At 38.3% G+C, this 12987-nt stretch overlaps 1 protein-coding gene across 7 annotated transcripts in view; it reads left to right on the top strand.

Annotated features, from left to right (window-relative positions):
- The window catches only part of Bicd1 (BICD cargo adaptor 1), a 187912-nt gene that overhangs the window by 154621 nt on the left and 20304 nt on the right, over positions 1-12987 (top strand). For 2 of the 7 annotated variants that reach the window (XM_036181717.1, XM_036181712.1), the window contains one exon: positions 12614-12622. The exons of the other annotated variants lie outside the window; for them this stretch is intronic. In XM_036181717.1, coding sequence (XP_036037610.1) covers positions 12614-12622 — 9 coding nt within the window. The remainder of the gene's footprint in view (positions 1-12613; positions 12623-12987) is intronic. 7 annotated transcript variants of the gene reach the window in all.

Below are 12987 nucleotides of genomic sequence, written 5' to 3' on the forward strand. Positions count from 1 at the left end.
GACTGTCCCACATCAATGGCCATAAAGGCTTGGACAATCATGGCTGCATGGCGACGCTGTGAGATCCTAATGCGACAAATGCACCACAAGCATACTAGGGAGGTGAGCACCAGTAAACCTACTAGGGCTCCTATTCCCGCCCACTCCTTCATGTGATCCATGGCTGTAGCAATCCAGGAAGACAATCCCTCCACCAGTCCGGTATCCACTCGAGTCGAATTCACCGTGACAATAGCCGCTCTCAGCTGGTCCATCAGGTTATCAAACTCTCCGGTCCAATTGCCTAAAAGATAACTAGACAACCTTTTAGATAAATCTGCAGCATAACAATTGGAAGCATCCAAATTCAAAAAATTCAGAGTAAATAATGCAAGAGAAAGTCTGTCCTTAGGGGTACGGCCATAGCCTATTCCCCCTTTTTGTTTTTGAAGCAACTCCTTCAAGGAGCGATGAGCACGCTCCACAATGCCTTGACCTTGTGGATTATATGGTAGGCCATGTACAAGTTGCTCATTCATCTGTTGACAGAAGGAAGCGAACTTCTGTCCGGTATATGTAGGACCATTGTCTGTCTTTAACTGTTGAGGCTTACCCCATGCTGCCCAAGCTTCCAAGCAATGAGCAATGACATGAGAGGCTTTTTCTCCTGCCATTGGGGTGGCATGAATGATTCCAGAACAGGTATCAACAGATACATGTACATATTTGACACATCCAAATTCAGAGATGTGTGTAACATCCATTTGCCATATTTTTAGGGGGAGCAAACCACGAGGGTTAACTCCTAAGCTAGAAGGATGATGAAAAATGACACATTGGGAACAGTCTAGTACCACCTTTCGTGCCTCCGCACGTGAGATAGAAAACTTTTGTTGTAATGTCCTTGCATTAACATGAAATTCTTTGTGGAAAGCATGTGCTCGTTGTATGGCAGAAGCCACAAACATCCATTCCTGTCTAGTACACTGATCCACTATATCATTGCCTTCAGCCAATGGACCTGGCAGACTAGTATGTGCACGGATGTGTTGCACAAAAAAGGGATTTTTACGTTGCCAGATCAGTTTCTGTAACTGGCCAAACAATGAGCTAACCGGGCTAGAAGATTTGATGGGCCCTGCACATTCAAGGCTTTTCAAAGCATTAACAACATAACTAGAATCTGACACTAAATTAAATGCAAATGGACAAGCCTTGAAAACTTCAAGAACTTTTGAAAGCTCCACCTGTTGAGGTGCACCTGGCAAGAATTGATGCTTTACAGGTTCATTAGAATCCACCATATAAGCACCACAGCCTGTCTTAGACCCATCTGTAAATATAACACTTGCTCCTGGAATGGGCTTTGAAGCAGTTACTTTAGGGAAAACTACAGGATGTTCTTTAAAGAAAGTTAATAGTGGATGTTTAGGATAATGGCAATCTATGTGTCCTGGATAGGTACAACGCAGAATTGCCCAATCATCTATGGCAGCACATAATACCTTGACTTTAGTAGAATCATAAGGAACAACTAGCGTTTGTGGTGATGTCCCAAAATATTGTAAACATTGTTGAATAACCTGTTGCGCAAGTAATGCCACAGCAACAGGATAATACTCAATTGATTTTGCAGGTGAGATTTTAGTATAAATCCATAACAAGGGTCCTTTCTGCCATAACATTCCCATAGGTTGTAATTGGGTAGGCAGAATGCACAGGGTAATATCCTCATTATTTTGTACTCTTTGAAGAAAAGCTCTTTGTAGTTTATCTTCTAATTTTGTTAAGGCTTCTCGGGCTGCATTGGTTAATTGCCTCGGTGAATCCAAGGCTGCATCTCCAATTAAAATATCATATAATGGTTTTAACTCATAATTGGCCATTCCTAAACTTCCTCTTATCCAATTTATATCTCCTAATAATTTTTGAAAATCATTCAATGTGCAAAGATGATCCTTCCTTAACTCTACCTTTTGTGGCATGATATGATGTTTAGTTATTTTAGAGCCAAGATAATTGACAACTTTGCTCTGTTGCACCTTCTCAGGGGCAATACAGAGTCCCTTTTGCTTTAGCAGTTCTACAAGTGAGGTATATGCTTCTTGAAGAATGCTTTCCTCTTTAGCTGCTAACAGTATATCATCCATATAATGGAGGCATCTCAGGCCAGGAAAATGTGCTCTCAAGGGTTCTAAAGCAGTTGCTACAAATAATTGACACATTGTAGGACTGTTGGCCATGCCTTGTGGCAATATAACCCACTGATATCTTTTATCAGGTTCCTCATGATTAGTGGATGGTAAAGTGAAAGCGAATCTCTCACTGTCTTTGCTATTCAGTGGAATGGAAAAGAAGCAGTCCTTAATATCTACCACAATAATAGGCCAATTTTCAGGCAAGGCTGACAGCAATGGAAGACCACGCTGTACAGGTCCCATAATTCTCATTTGCTCATTTATAGCTCTAAGATCATGTAACAATCTCCATTTTCCTGATTTCTTCTGATGACAAATATGGGTGTATTCCAGGGAGAAAGGGAGGGTTTAATGTGCCCTTTCTCTAATTGCTCTTTCACTAATTGATATGCAGCATGTAATTTCTCAGAGGAGAGTGGCCACTAAGGAACCCAAACTGGCTCCTCTGTTACCCAGGATATGGGAATGCCCTCCTCAGCGGCCCCTAGGAAAAACCCAACCCTTGTTTGGGTTTCCTAGGTACTGTTTGTATTGGCTCCTTTTTGCCTTGTAAAAATTTTCCCAGGCCAAAATCAGGATGACACCCCATGTTTTTCATATTTTTAGATTCTTTGGAGTATTCATTACTCAACTGAAAGCCCATGGTTTTCATAAGATCCCTCCCCCAGAGGGACACTGGAAGCTCAAGGACATAGGGTTGCATAATGCCAGAGTGACCTTCGGAATCTTGCCAATTTAACAAATTTGCACTAACATTTGGAACACTGGCATAACCCAGTCCCTGCAATGTTTGTGAGGAAGCCTGTATAGGCCAACCTCGAGGCCAATCTTTGCTAGCTATGATACTGCGATCTACACCAGTATCCAAATCTAGGTCTCTTCCCAATTTCTCCCAGGAAGGCACTGTGAGACTTCCTGAAATTGCAAACCCAGGAACAACTGCATCACACTCTTGCAGAAACCATGCTAGAGTGTGTGTTTTTATTTTCAATTTCTTAGAGAGAAGCAGCTCGTTAAGAGCCAGAAAAATTGGGTGCGAGGAGGAAGCGCCCATGTTAGTATACTTTTTTTTTCTTTCCTCAATTTGAGAAGTTTCTTGGAGGTTTCTCAGAACCTCTGCAGAATTGCTCCAGCCTCCGGTTTCCCTGTTTGTTTTGTCTAATTGCCCGTCCACTTTTATCACGGCTCTAGAATTACCCGCCTGCTTTTATCGCAGCTCTGCTATCCCGCTCTCCCTTTTACAGGTGAGCGTTACCCGCTTTTGTGGCGGATCCCCAGTTTTTTTTCCCCCCCCTGAGGACTTACCGGTATACCGCCTGACTGTAATAAGTTCTGAATCCGGAGAGAGACGTGGTAATTGTCCCCGTATGGGCCACCACTTGTCGCGCCCGCCTCGACCAGCAAGGATGATGCAACACCGGGATTCTTCTTAATACAGTTTAATCAGGACCTTGGTTAATTGCATTGTCTTTCTCTCTCCCCTGGGGCAAGCCTCTCCCAGCACCTAAGTAGGGCTGGGCTGCCAACCCCAAGCAGCCACGTGGGCACTGTCCACAGGTTCACGCATATGGCAGCAGCACTGCCAACCCCAAGCAGCCACGTGGGCACTGTCCACAGGTTCACGCATATGGCAGCAGCACACGAATCCAGCCATAGCCAAATAAGGAGCTGTTTACCATAAAGAGTGTTTGCCATCGGGAAGGCAGAGGGTGGAAGCCAGCACCATCTTTAGGGTGCGGCTACACGCAGCTCTCTACACCTCCCCTCCCTACCTGATTCTTCCTGTTCTCATGTCTACCTCCCCCATCCTGATCCCCCCATCCACCTGTGGTGTCTGTTCTATTTTCCCTTCACAGTGAAACTCCTGTGTTCCCCTTGAGCCCTTCTTGTTACTTATCTTCTTTGGATCTTTGGATTGTAGCATGTCCATCCTTTACTTTACGGCTAATATCTACCTATAAGTGAGTACATACCATATGTGTCTTTCTGAGTCTAGGTTACCTCACTCAGGATGATATTTTCTAGCTCCATCCATTTGCTGGCAAATTTCATGATATCATTGTTTTTAACAGCTGAGTAGTACTCCATGTGTAAATGTACCACACTTTCTTTATTCCTCAGTTGGTGGACATCTAGGTTGTTTCCAGTTTCTGGCTACTATGAATAAAGCTACTATCAACATAATTGAACAGGTGTCCTGATAGTATGGTAGAGCATCTATAGCAGGAATCTTAAAAGTTCTTATCAATAAAATCATACCTGAGGCCAGTTATTGGGGTGAATGCTGGAAGATCAGAGAAGCAGAACAAGCCACAGCTACCTCACCCAGCCAACTTCTCAGCTGATCTTGTTTCCTCAGACTGGAAGCCTCTGTGTCCTCATCCGAATGGATCTCAGCTGAACTGTTGCTCAAAAGCCTAAATGCTTAACCAGCCAAATGCTTCTAGTTTCTGGTCTTCATGCCTTATATATCTTTCTGCTTTCTGCCATCACTTCTTTGGATTAAAGGTGTGTGTCACCATGCCTGGCTGTTTCTAATGTGGCCTTGAACTCACAGAGATCCAGAGGGATTTCTGCCTCTGGAATGCTAGGATTAAAGGTGTGAGTACCACCATTTTCTGGCCTCTGTATCTAGTGGTTGTTCTGTTCTCTGATACCAGATAAGTTTGTTAGGGTGCACAATATTTTGGGGAACACCATATCACCACAAGCATCCTTTGGGTATATGCCCAGGAGTGGTACAGCTGGGTCTTGAGATAGGTTGATTCCCAATTTTCTGAGAAACAGCCATATAGATTTCCAAAGTGGCTCCCACTTGCAATGGAAGAGTATTTCCCTTATTCTACATCCTCACCAGCATGAGCTGTCACCTGTGCTTTTGATCTTCACCATTCTGACAGGTTTAAGATGGAATCTCAGAGTCGTCTTGATTTGCATTTCCCTGATGGCTAAGGATGTTGAACATTTCTTTAAGTGCTTCTTGACTGTTTGAGATTCCTCTGTTGAAAATTCTGTTTAGTTCTATACCTCCATTTTAAAAATTAGATTATTTGCTTTGTTGATGTCTAGTTTCTTGAGTTCTTTATATATTTTGGAAATCATCCCTCTGTCAGATGTGGGGTTGGTGAAGATATTTTCCTATTCTGAAGGCTGCCATTTTGTCCTTTTGATGTTGTCCTTTGCCTTACAGAAGCTTTTCAGTTTCATGAGGTCCCATTTATTACGTGCTTATCTTAGGGCCTGCATGACTGGTGTTCTGTTCAGGAAGTTGTCTCCTGTGCCAGTGTGTTCAAGGCTATCCCCCACTTTCTCTTCTATTGGGTTCAGTGTATCTGATTTTATGTTGAGGTCTTTGATCCACTTGGACTTGAATTTTGGGTCTGATCCTTTTGGGAGGAATTCCCTCTCCACCCCAAGTTTTGGGGAAGAATTCTGGCCCTGCCTGTGACATTAGTTCAGCCATTACTGAGTCAGTCTCTGAAATCTAATAGTTTCTCAGAGTGGCAGTTGACCTTCTGTTAATTTTTAAAGATATTTATATAAATTTATGTGTATAGATGCTGTGCATGCATATATGTAAGTGCACCATATGTATGCAGTGTCTGAGAGGCCAGAATAGGGTGTCAGATCCCCTGGAATAGGAGTTACAGACTATTGTGAGATACCATATGATTGCTGAGAACCAAACCCAGATCCTCTTGCAAGAGCAGCAACTAGTATTAACTGCTGATCTCTTCATTCCAGCCCCTTAACTTCTTGTTCTTGATATTATAAATCTCCTGAAACACACTCACATGTGCCCCACCCAATGCTCTGTTACCAGCTAAGCTGAGAAGTGATTCTCAATTTAGATGAGACTGAATCAAAATGGATTCTGTGGTGAAAGAAGTTTGTAATCAGACAGCAGATGTAGATCTCCATAAATTACCAGTTATTCCATATTGATGCCCTAAATAGTAGTTAGGCCTAGATAGTGATAATAGCAACTGTCTTACCATTTAATCATTAAATAAAACCAGCCCACCATGATACATAAGGAATGAACACATTTCACAGGTAATAGATATTATTTTTGTATTAAGTACCTGATTTTGCAGTACTTTTACAAGATGAATAACAAATTCCAAACTTTAAAAGCATTTTTCCACTCTGTTCTTGAATTAATAACCTAAGCAGTTTTGTGTTTATGCTGTGTTTTCCACAGAAGAATTTTTTTCCTTAGCTGCTTTGCTTTTTTCCATTATTTTCTACATCATTGCTGTGTTCCCTGCCTGCCTCCCCCGTCTTGTCTTTCTCTTGCTTCTTTGACAGCATTTATGGGCTAAAGTGAGAGAACAGTGTTGTTCTGAAATCTGATTTTTGTTCTGTAATAGTTTGTAGTTTGCTGATTTGAAAATCAACTCACCAAAACATATTACCCTTAGACATGCAGCCACTGCTTTAGCTCTGTAGTCAACATATGAACATTTTTACAGTAAAAATTGTCTTTTACATTTCACTATGTTCAAACAACTAGCCCATTTTTCTGTTATGTTACAAACCTTATGTTATTAACCTTGTACCAAAACCATGTTTCTTTTATTAATCTATTTGTTCACTCATTCTTCAAAATGTAACAAAATTATTTGGTATGTGTCAGGTACTTTTCTTGGCTTTTGATATATAGTAGTATTTAAAGCAGTCATCACAGTTGTTTTTCATGAAAATCAAAATATGGTAAGGGAGATAGGCAGGCAAACAAATAATGATTAATTTAATAGATATTCTTATAATAAAAAAGAAAATTAGAAATTATATATATATATTGCCTAGACTTTAATAAGGAGAGACTAGGGATGCAGTAGTAAGAAGGGAAGGATGCAGGTGTGGGCAATGAGAAAGAAGAGATGCAGATGTGGGCAGTGAGATGATAGGAGTGCAGGTGTGGGCAATGAGAAAATAGGCAGTGAGTAGGCAGAAGTGCAGATCAATGAGAATGGAGAGGGAATCAATTGTACAAAGCCATGAGCATTTGGTTAGAACTTGGTCAGGAGTTGAAATGATGGAAAAGACTGGAAGGGATCAGAAAACAGAGGTCTTGATGGATGTAAACAGACTATATGCCCTGGGTTCTCCTAACAGGCTTATTTTTACTTTTGTTTTTAACCTGTAGTTTTATTTTATATGTGTAAGTGTTCTGCCTGCATATATAACTGTGTACTATGTGCATGACAGAGAGGCCAGAAGAAGTCTTTGACTTCACTAGGGCAGACAGTTGTGAACCATCTTGTGGGTGTTGGGAATCGAACTGGGTCTTCTAGAAGAGCAACCAGTGCTCTTAACCACTGAGCCATCTCTCCAGTACCACAGCTAACAGTTTTAAAAATAGGACCATGTACTCATTATATAAAGCAGTCAGGATGTCATCTGGGTGATGAATGGATTGAATGTGTGTAACACATGAGTAAAGAAGCAAGTTTGGTTATAAAGTGAAATTTAGTGAGTCCTTTGTGCATACAGCCTGTTTTTTATTGCCTCTGCCCCTTCATCCTTCTTATTTTGTATGCAGAAAGACCTTGGTGAATATTACTTAACTCTATTTCCTCAAATAACAGTCTCAGTAGTTTGCTCTTCACACATTTATTTTTTTTAATAGAGACTTTCCTATTTATGTGTTTTCCTCTTCTATCACTGTCCTGCATTTCCTTGATATAGTAGAAATAGTATTCTGTTTAAATTGTGGTCTCTCTTCATCTTCTTTTTGGATGAGAGAACTCTGGGCCTAGTGCATGTTACCTTTGAACTATACCCTCAGCTCAAACTTTTAACCTTTCAAAGTTGTGTTTTTCTTTAGTTTGCACAGAGTTCTTCCTGAAGATGATGGCTTAAGCATTGCATGTCTATGTTTTTGTATCTGCCAACACAAAACTTAATTCAAAATACTAATTCACTCATGTACTAGCCTTCTCAAGGCTTCAGATTTATCTCCACAAAATTACCAGCCATGCTTTGAAAAGCTATTTCTTTCTATCTTGTCCCAATATAGTACACAATTAAAAATCAATTCATATTTCAAATTGTAATGAGTCACGAATGGTGTGCATGATATTTTCTTCCATTTTGAGGGTTAATGATGAGAAATTTCATTGTAGGAGAGTATAATACTTTCAGTGTCTCCTTTAAGTATTTCTTTGGAAATTTTGCTTCTATGGGAAATCTTTTAGTATAGAATGATCTTGAATTGTACATTCCTGTGCAATATTAAATAAGATTACTGTCTGACAGATAGATTCTGCTTCTCACTCTAATGGCAGACAACTAATAGAATACTGAAAAAATACAGTAGTTTGTTTCTCTAGGTATTTCTATATTTTCCATATCTAGATGAATATCAAATATCCTCAAATTTAGCCTGATGTTTTTAACAATTCGCTTCACAAGAATATTTTTAAACTTTCAGGCTGGGGAAATGGCTCCATAGGCAAAGTGCTTGCAGTATAAGAACAAGGGCCTGAGCTGGGATTCCCCAGAGTACACATAAGAAGCAGGCATGGTATTATACATCTGTATCCTCAGTGTTGTGGGGAAGAGCAGAGACAGTGGCTCCTGAGGACTGGCTGCCAGTCAGCCTAGCAAAAATGGAGAGCTTCAGATTCAATGAGAGAGCCTGTATCCAACTCTCTTCCCTTGAGGAACATTAACTTCTGCACATACACATGTCTTGGCAAGTGTACCCATACACATATAAGAATACCACACACATACACAATAAAGAAAGAATATTTTTAAATTCTAAGATTTCTATCCTTTTATTTTCTTATAAAGGGTGTAAGCTTTGTGTTTCATATACATCAGTTTTACCATCATACACATAGGAATAAACACTATGAAGTCTTTTCTGATATCATCCACTGGAGCGAACTAGCAACTTTGTCATTTGTGCCCACATCGGCCGCTTTCTCTTGTTTGCTCCCTGAGGATCTGAAACTCTTTGATCTTTGAATCTCAGGATTGCACACGTACCTGGAATACCTGAAGTACCAGAAACTCAGGATCGCACAAGTGTCCTGAGTCACACAGTACATAGTCACTGTGTTGAATAATATGGGTATTAATTGTGTAGAGTATCTCAAGATAGTTTATTTTTGTTAGCTACATATGAAGTTATCCTGGTATATAATATAGTGTATTTCAGATATAGCTTACTATAGATGATTAATTAAAAGCTATTTGGCAGCTGGGCGGCGGTGGTGCACGCCTTTAATCCCAGCATTCCAGAGGCAGAGCCAGGTGGATCTCTGTGAGTTTGAGGCTAGCCTGGTCTACAAAGCAAGATCCAGGACAGGCACCAAAACTACACAGAGAAGAAAATGTCCCCACAAAAGAAAAGCTATTTGGCAATTTTCCAATTTTATTTCTTTGTGTAGAAAGTAGTCCTTTGCCACAAATGTACCCACCCAACTCTTTTATCTTTCTAGAAGCATTCTATACATTTGCAAGCAATTACATATAAATATCTACATTTATAAATACAAATTTATATTTATATATGTATTTTAACGGCATTGGTACAACTATAAACATGGTTATGCATTCTGTTTTTCATATTATATCTCCCTCTTTCATATCAACTCATCTTTTTGTTTATTTTTAGCCATAGGAAAATATCAAAGGGAAGAAAAATCTTGCAGAAAGCTTTAAGTATTTCCCTGTGCAAAACTGGAGTATTTCTTCCCAAATGACAAAAATTATAGCTGTCAGACTATGCAACCTTTAGACTAGAGCTATCAATATTAGCAAAATGTATACTTTTAAATTCTGTAATAAGCACATTAGAAAAATAAAAAGTAATTCATCTTAACTTTAACAGTATATATTTACCATAGTCATAATAGCATTTCAATAGGAGATTCCACTGTTTTGTTTCTCAGTCTTTGAAATTTAGTGTCTACTGTGTACTTACAGCACATCTTGATTTGAACAGCCATTTGCCAACTTTCCAGTAGCATTGTGTACAGTTTGAGACTTTATTTCCTGTAGTTTTGATTAACAGAATTTCTGAATGTAAATGTAACTTTTGTTTTTCAATGTGTTTTTGTGGCTTGCTTAAAACTTACTATGTATACCAGGCTGGCCTCAAACCCATAGACATTCACCTGCCTGTGCCTCTGGAGTGCTGGAAACACCAAGCTCAGCTAATTATAACTTTTGATAACTAATATTTTTTTTTGGTTTTGTGTGTGTGTGTGTGTGTGTGTGTGTGTGTGTGTGTGTGTGTGTGTGTATGTGTATGGTTTTTCAAGACATGACTTCTTTGAGTAACAGTTCCAGCTGTCCTGGAACTCACCTTTGTAGCCAGGCTGACCTCAAACTCAGAGATCACCTACCTCTGCCTCCAAGTGCTGGGATTAAAGGTGTGTGTCACCACCACCTGGCTTAATATTTAATTTTAAAAATAATAGTTAAGATGGTTTATAATTTGTCTTTGAAATTGAACTATTGGATCAGTTATTTCCTGCTGCATATTGAGTCTTCATTTTCCCTCCTCTGGTTTATAGTATTGCTCTGCTATATACATTAAATGTTTGCATATCCTTTTCTACCTTTTTTTGTTATTAAATCTCATTTGCATTATAGGAACTTAATTCCTGATGTTTACATAGATGTTAAAAAGACGTGTTCTTTAATGATTTTTAGAACATTAAAATAGCTTTTAAAATTTGGTATAATCATCAAATTGGGGAAAGGCTGTTTTTCTTATTTTAGGCAGGGAGCAAGTTAAAAATGTTCAAAGTACATCTTGTCATTTTTAAATGACACTATATAGACTGAAAGTATACAAATCTCTTTCAAGGTGAGTTCTTGGTGCATACTTTCTTCCTAGAGTGAAAGAAAAGATAAGGATGATACTGAGTAAACCATTCCTAACTATAAAGTGGATCCAGTTAACAAATAAGGCAATGGTGGAACATCTGATGACCACAGTTCTATCACTCTTGATATTTTATTTTATTTTTGTTAATACTAATTTTTGTCAGATATCCCTCTCCAGAGCTTGCATTTTTTAATATTCCATGTTCAGAACGTGAGCTTTATAAGTGAAATGAACTATGATAGAAGGATATAATTCCTTAATTACTGGAGGGACCAATATGATGATTAACTCCACATCAGGAGTGTGCACAGAACATTAGATTATACTTTTTAGTCTATGCTATTTAATATTACCATACAATTTAAAGTTTAAAATTTAAAATCATATTAAAATTTTACTAAACCCATGAAAATTGAGATTTCCTTATTTAAATCTTTAATGAAAAAAGTGAAATGTATCCACTAAAAATGAAAGAAAACACAGTTTTTAAATATTCTTAATTGTTTCATATTTGGAGAGCAAATGAGTGATTAAGGTGTACTTATATTCACCAAAGTCTGCCCACATCATGCTGAAAATCAAGACCCCTAGAATGAGACCATGTCTAGAGGGTCAATATCTAGAAGAAGAGATACCCTGTGACATATATAAGGCTCAAGAAATCTCAGCCAATAACTCCTGTCATCTTCACTTTCTGGTTCACCGAAAAAAAAAACATCAGCCAGGTTTCCTAGTATATAAAACAAACCCCCTTTTCAAAGTTTAAAGTATATGCCAGGCATGGTGGTGTATATCTATAATTCTAGCATTTGGGAAAAAGGAAGGAGGATTCAAGTTCAAGGCCAACCTGAACTACATAGTGAGTTAGATTGCAGCCTAGGTTATAGCAAGTCTCTGTTTCAGAAAACTTACTTATTATGAACTGGATACATACGCAAAAAGAACAGAATTCCTGGATTCACTATGAATTCTTGCAGTGTGTTAGATTTTTATTTTTCTCAAAACATTTATTATTTTAAAATGTAACTACATTTTAAATAGTGTGCAAAGGCTTACAATCCAATTCATTAATGCTTTTTAGTGTTTGTCAACACAACCGGCACCCAAAGTCCTCTGGACTATTATTTTGAGTAATGGATCTCTACATACTAATTCTAGATTTAAAGTCCTTTTTGAGTACTGAGTGCATTTGGTAGGGGCTACAGATATGAACATGGTGCAAAATGTGATGCCCATGGAAGGCCTTTTCTGGCTACTCTATTCTTTGGTTTTCAATGATATGGTAAAAATATGGCTACATAGCATTTTTAGCTAGACTAAAGTGACCTAGTAATAGCTAATCAACTAGAAAAGTTCATAGTGTGCTATAGTTATAGTCATTATAGGACTTTGTAGCTAGCACCCCTGCAAACCTGTGAGATTCCTCTAGCATAGCTATATGTTCCTCTTCTACACACTATATCTTTAATCATTCATGGACCTTTACTCTGGGTAGGTATTTATGGAGTAAGCCATACATAATAACATTAGAATCAGTTAAACATAATTTTTTTCTCTTTTATGCTCTACTTGACATCAAAAGCAAAAAGAGGTAAGTTTGTTATAAACATGTAGGTGAACCATATTTCCCTTAATAGATTATTCCTGACTATCTTTGCCTGACTTAAATTTCCACAAATCAGTAGTTCTACATGAAGAAGCTTATCATTGCAAATCCTTTTTAAAAAAATATGTAAAAATTGGATTTTTAAAAATGCTTTTTAAAAATATTGCTATTCTGTAAATTTTTATTTAGTTTAAGTGTTAGGACATTTGGAAACACTTCATTTAGTTTGGATTATTGTTTGTGTATTACACATTATGAGAACTCCTTTCTTAATATAAGAAAAAGAAAAACAGAACAAAAGCACACCACAACAAACTAAAGCAAGAAACAGCTGATATTGGAAAAGTCTT

This window comes from Onychomys torridus, chromosome 3 (assembly GCF_903995425.1).
Source record: "Onychomys torridus chromosome 3, mOncTor1.1, whole genome shotgun sequence".
In the NCBI taxonomy this organism is placed as follows: Eukaryota; Metazoa; Chordata; class Mammalia; order Rodentia; family Cricetidae; genus Onychomys; species Onychomys torridus.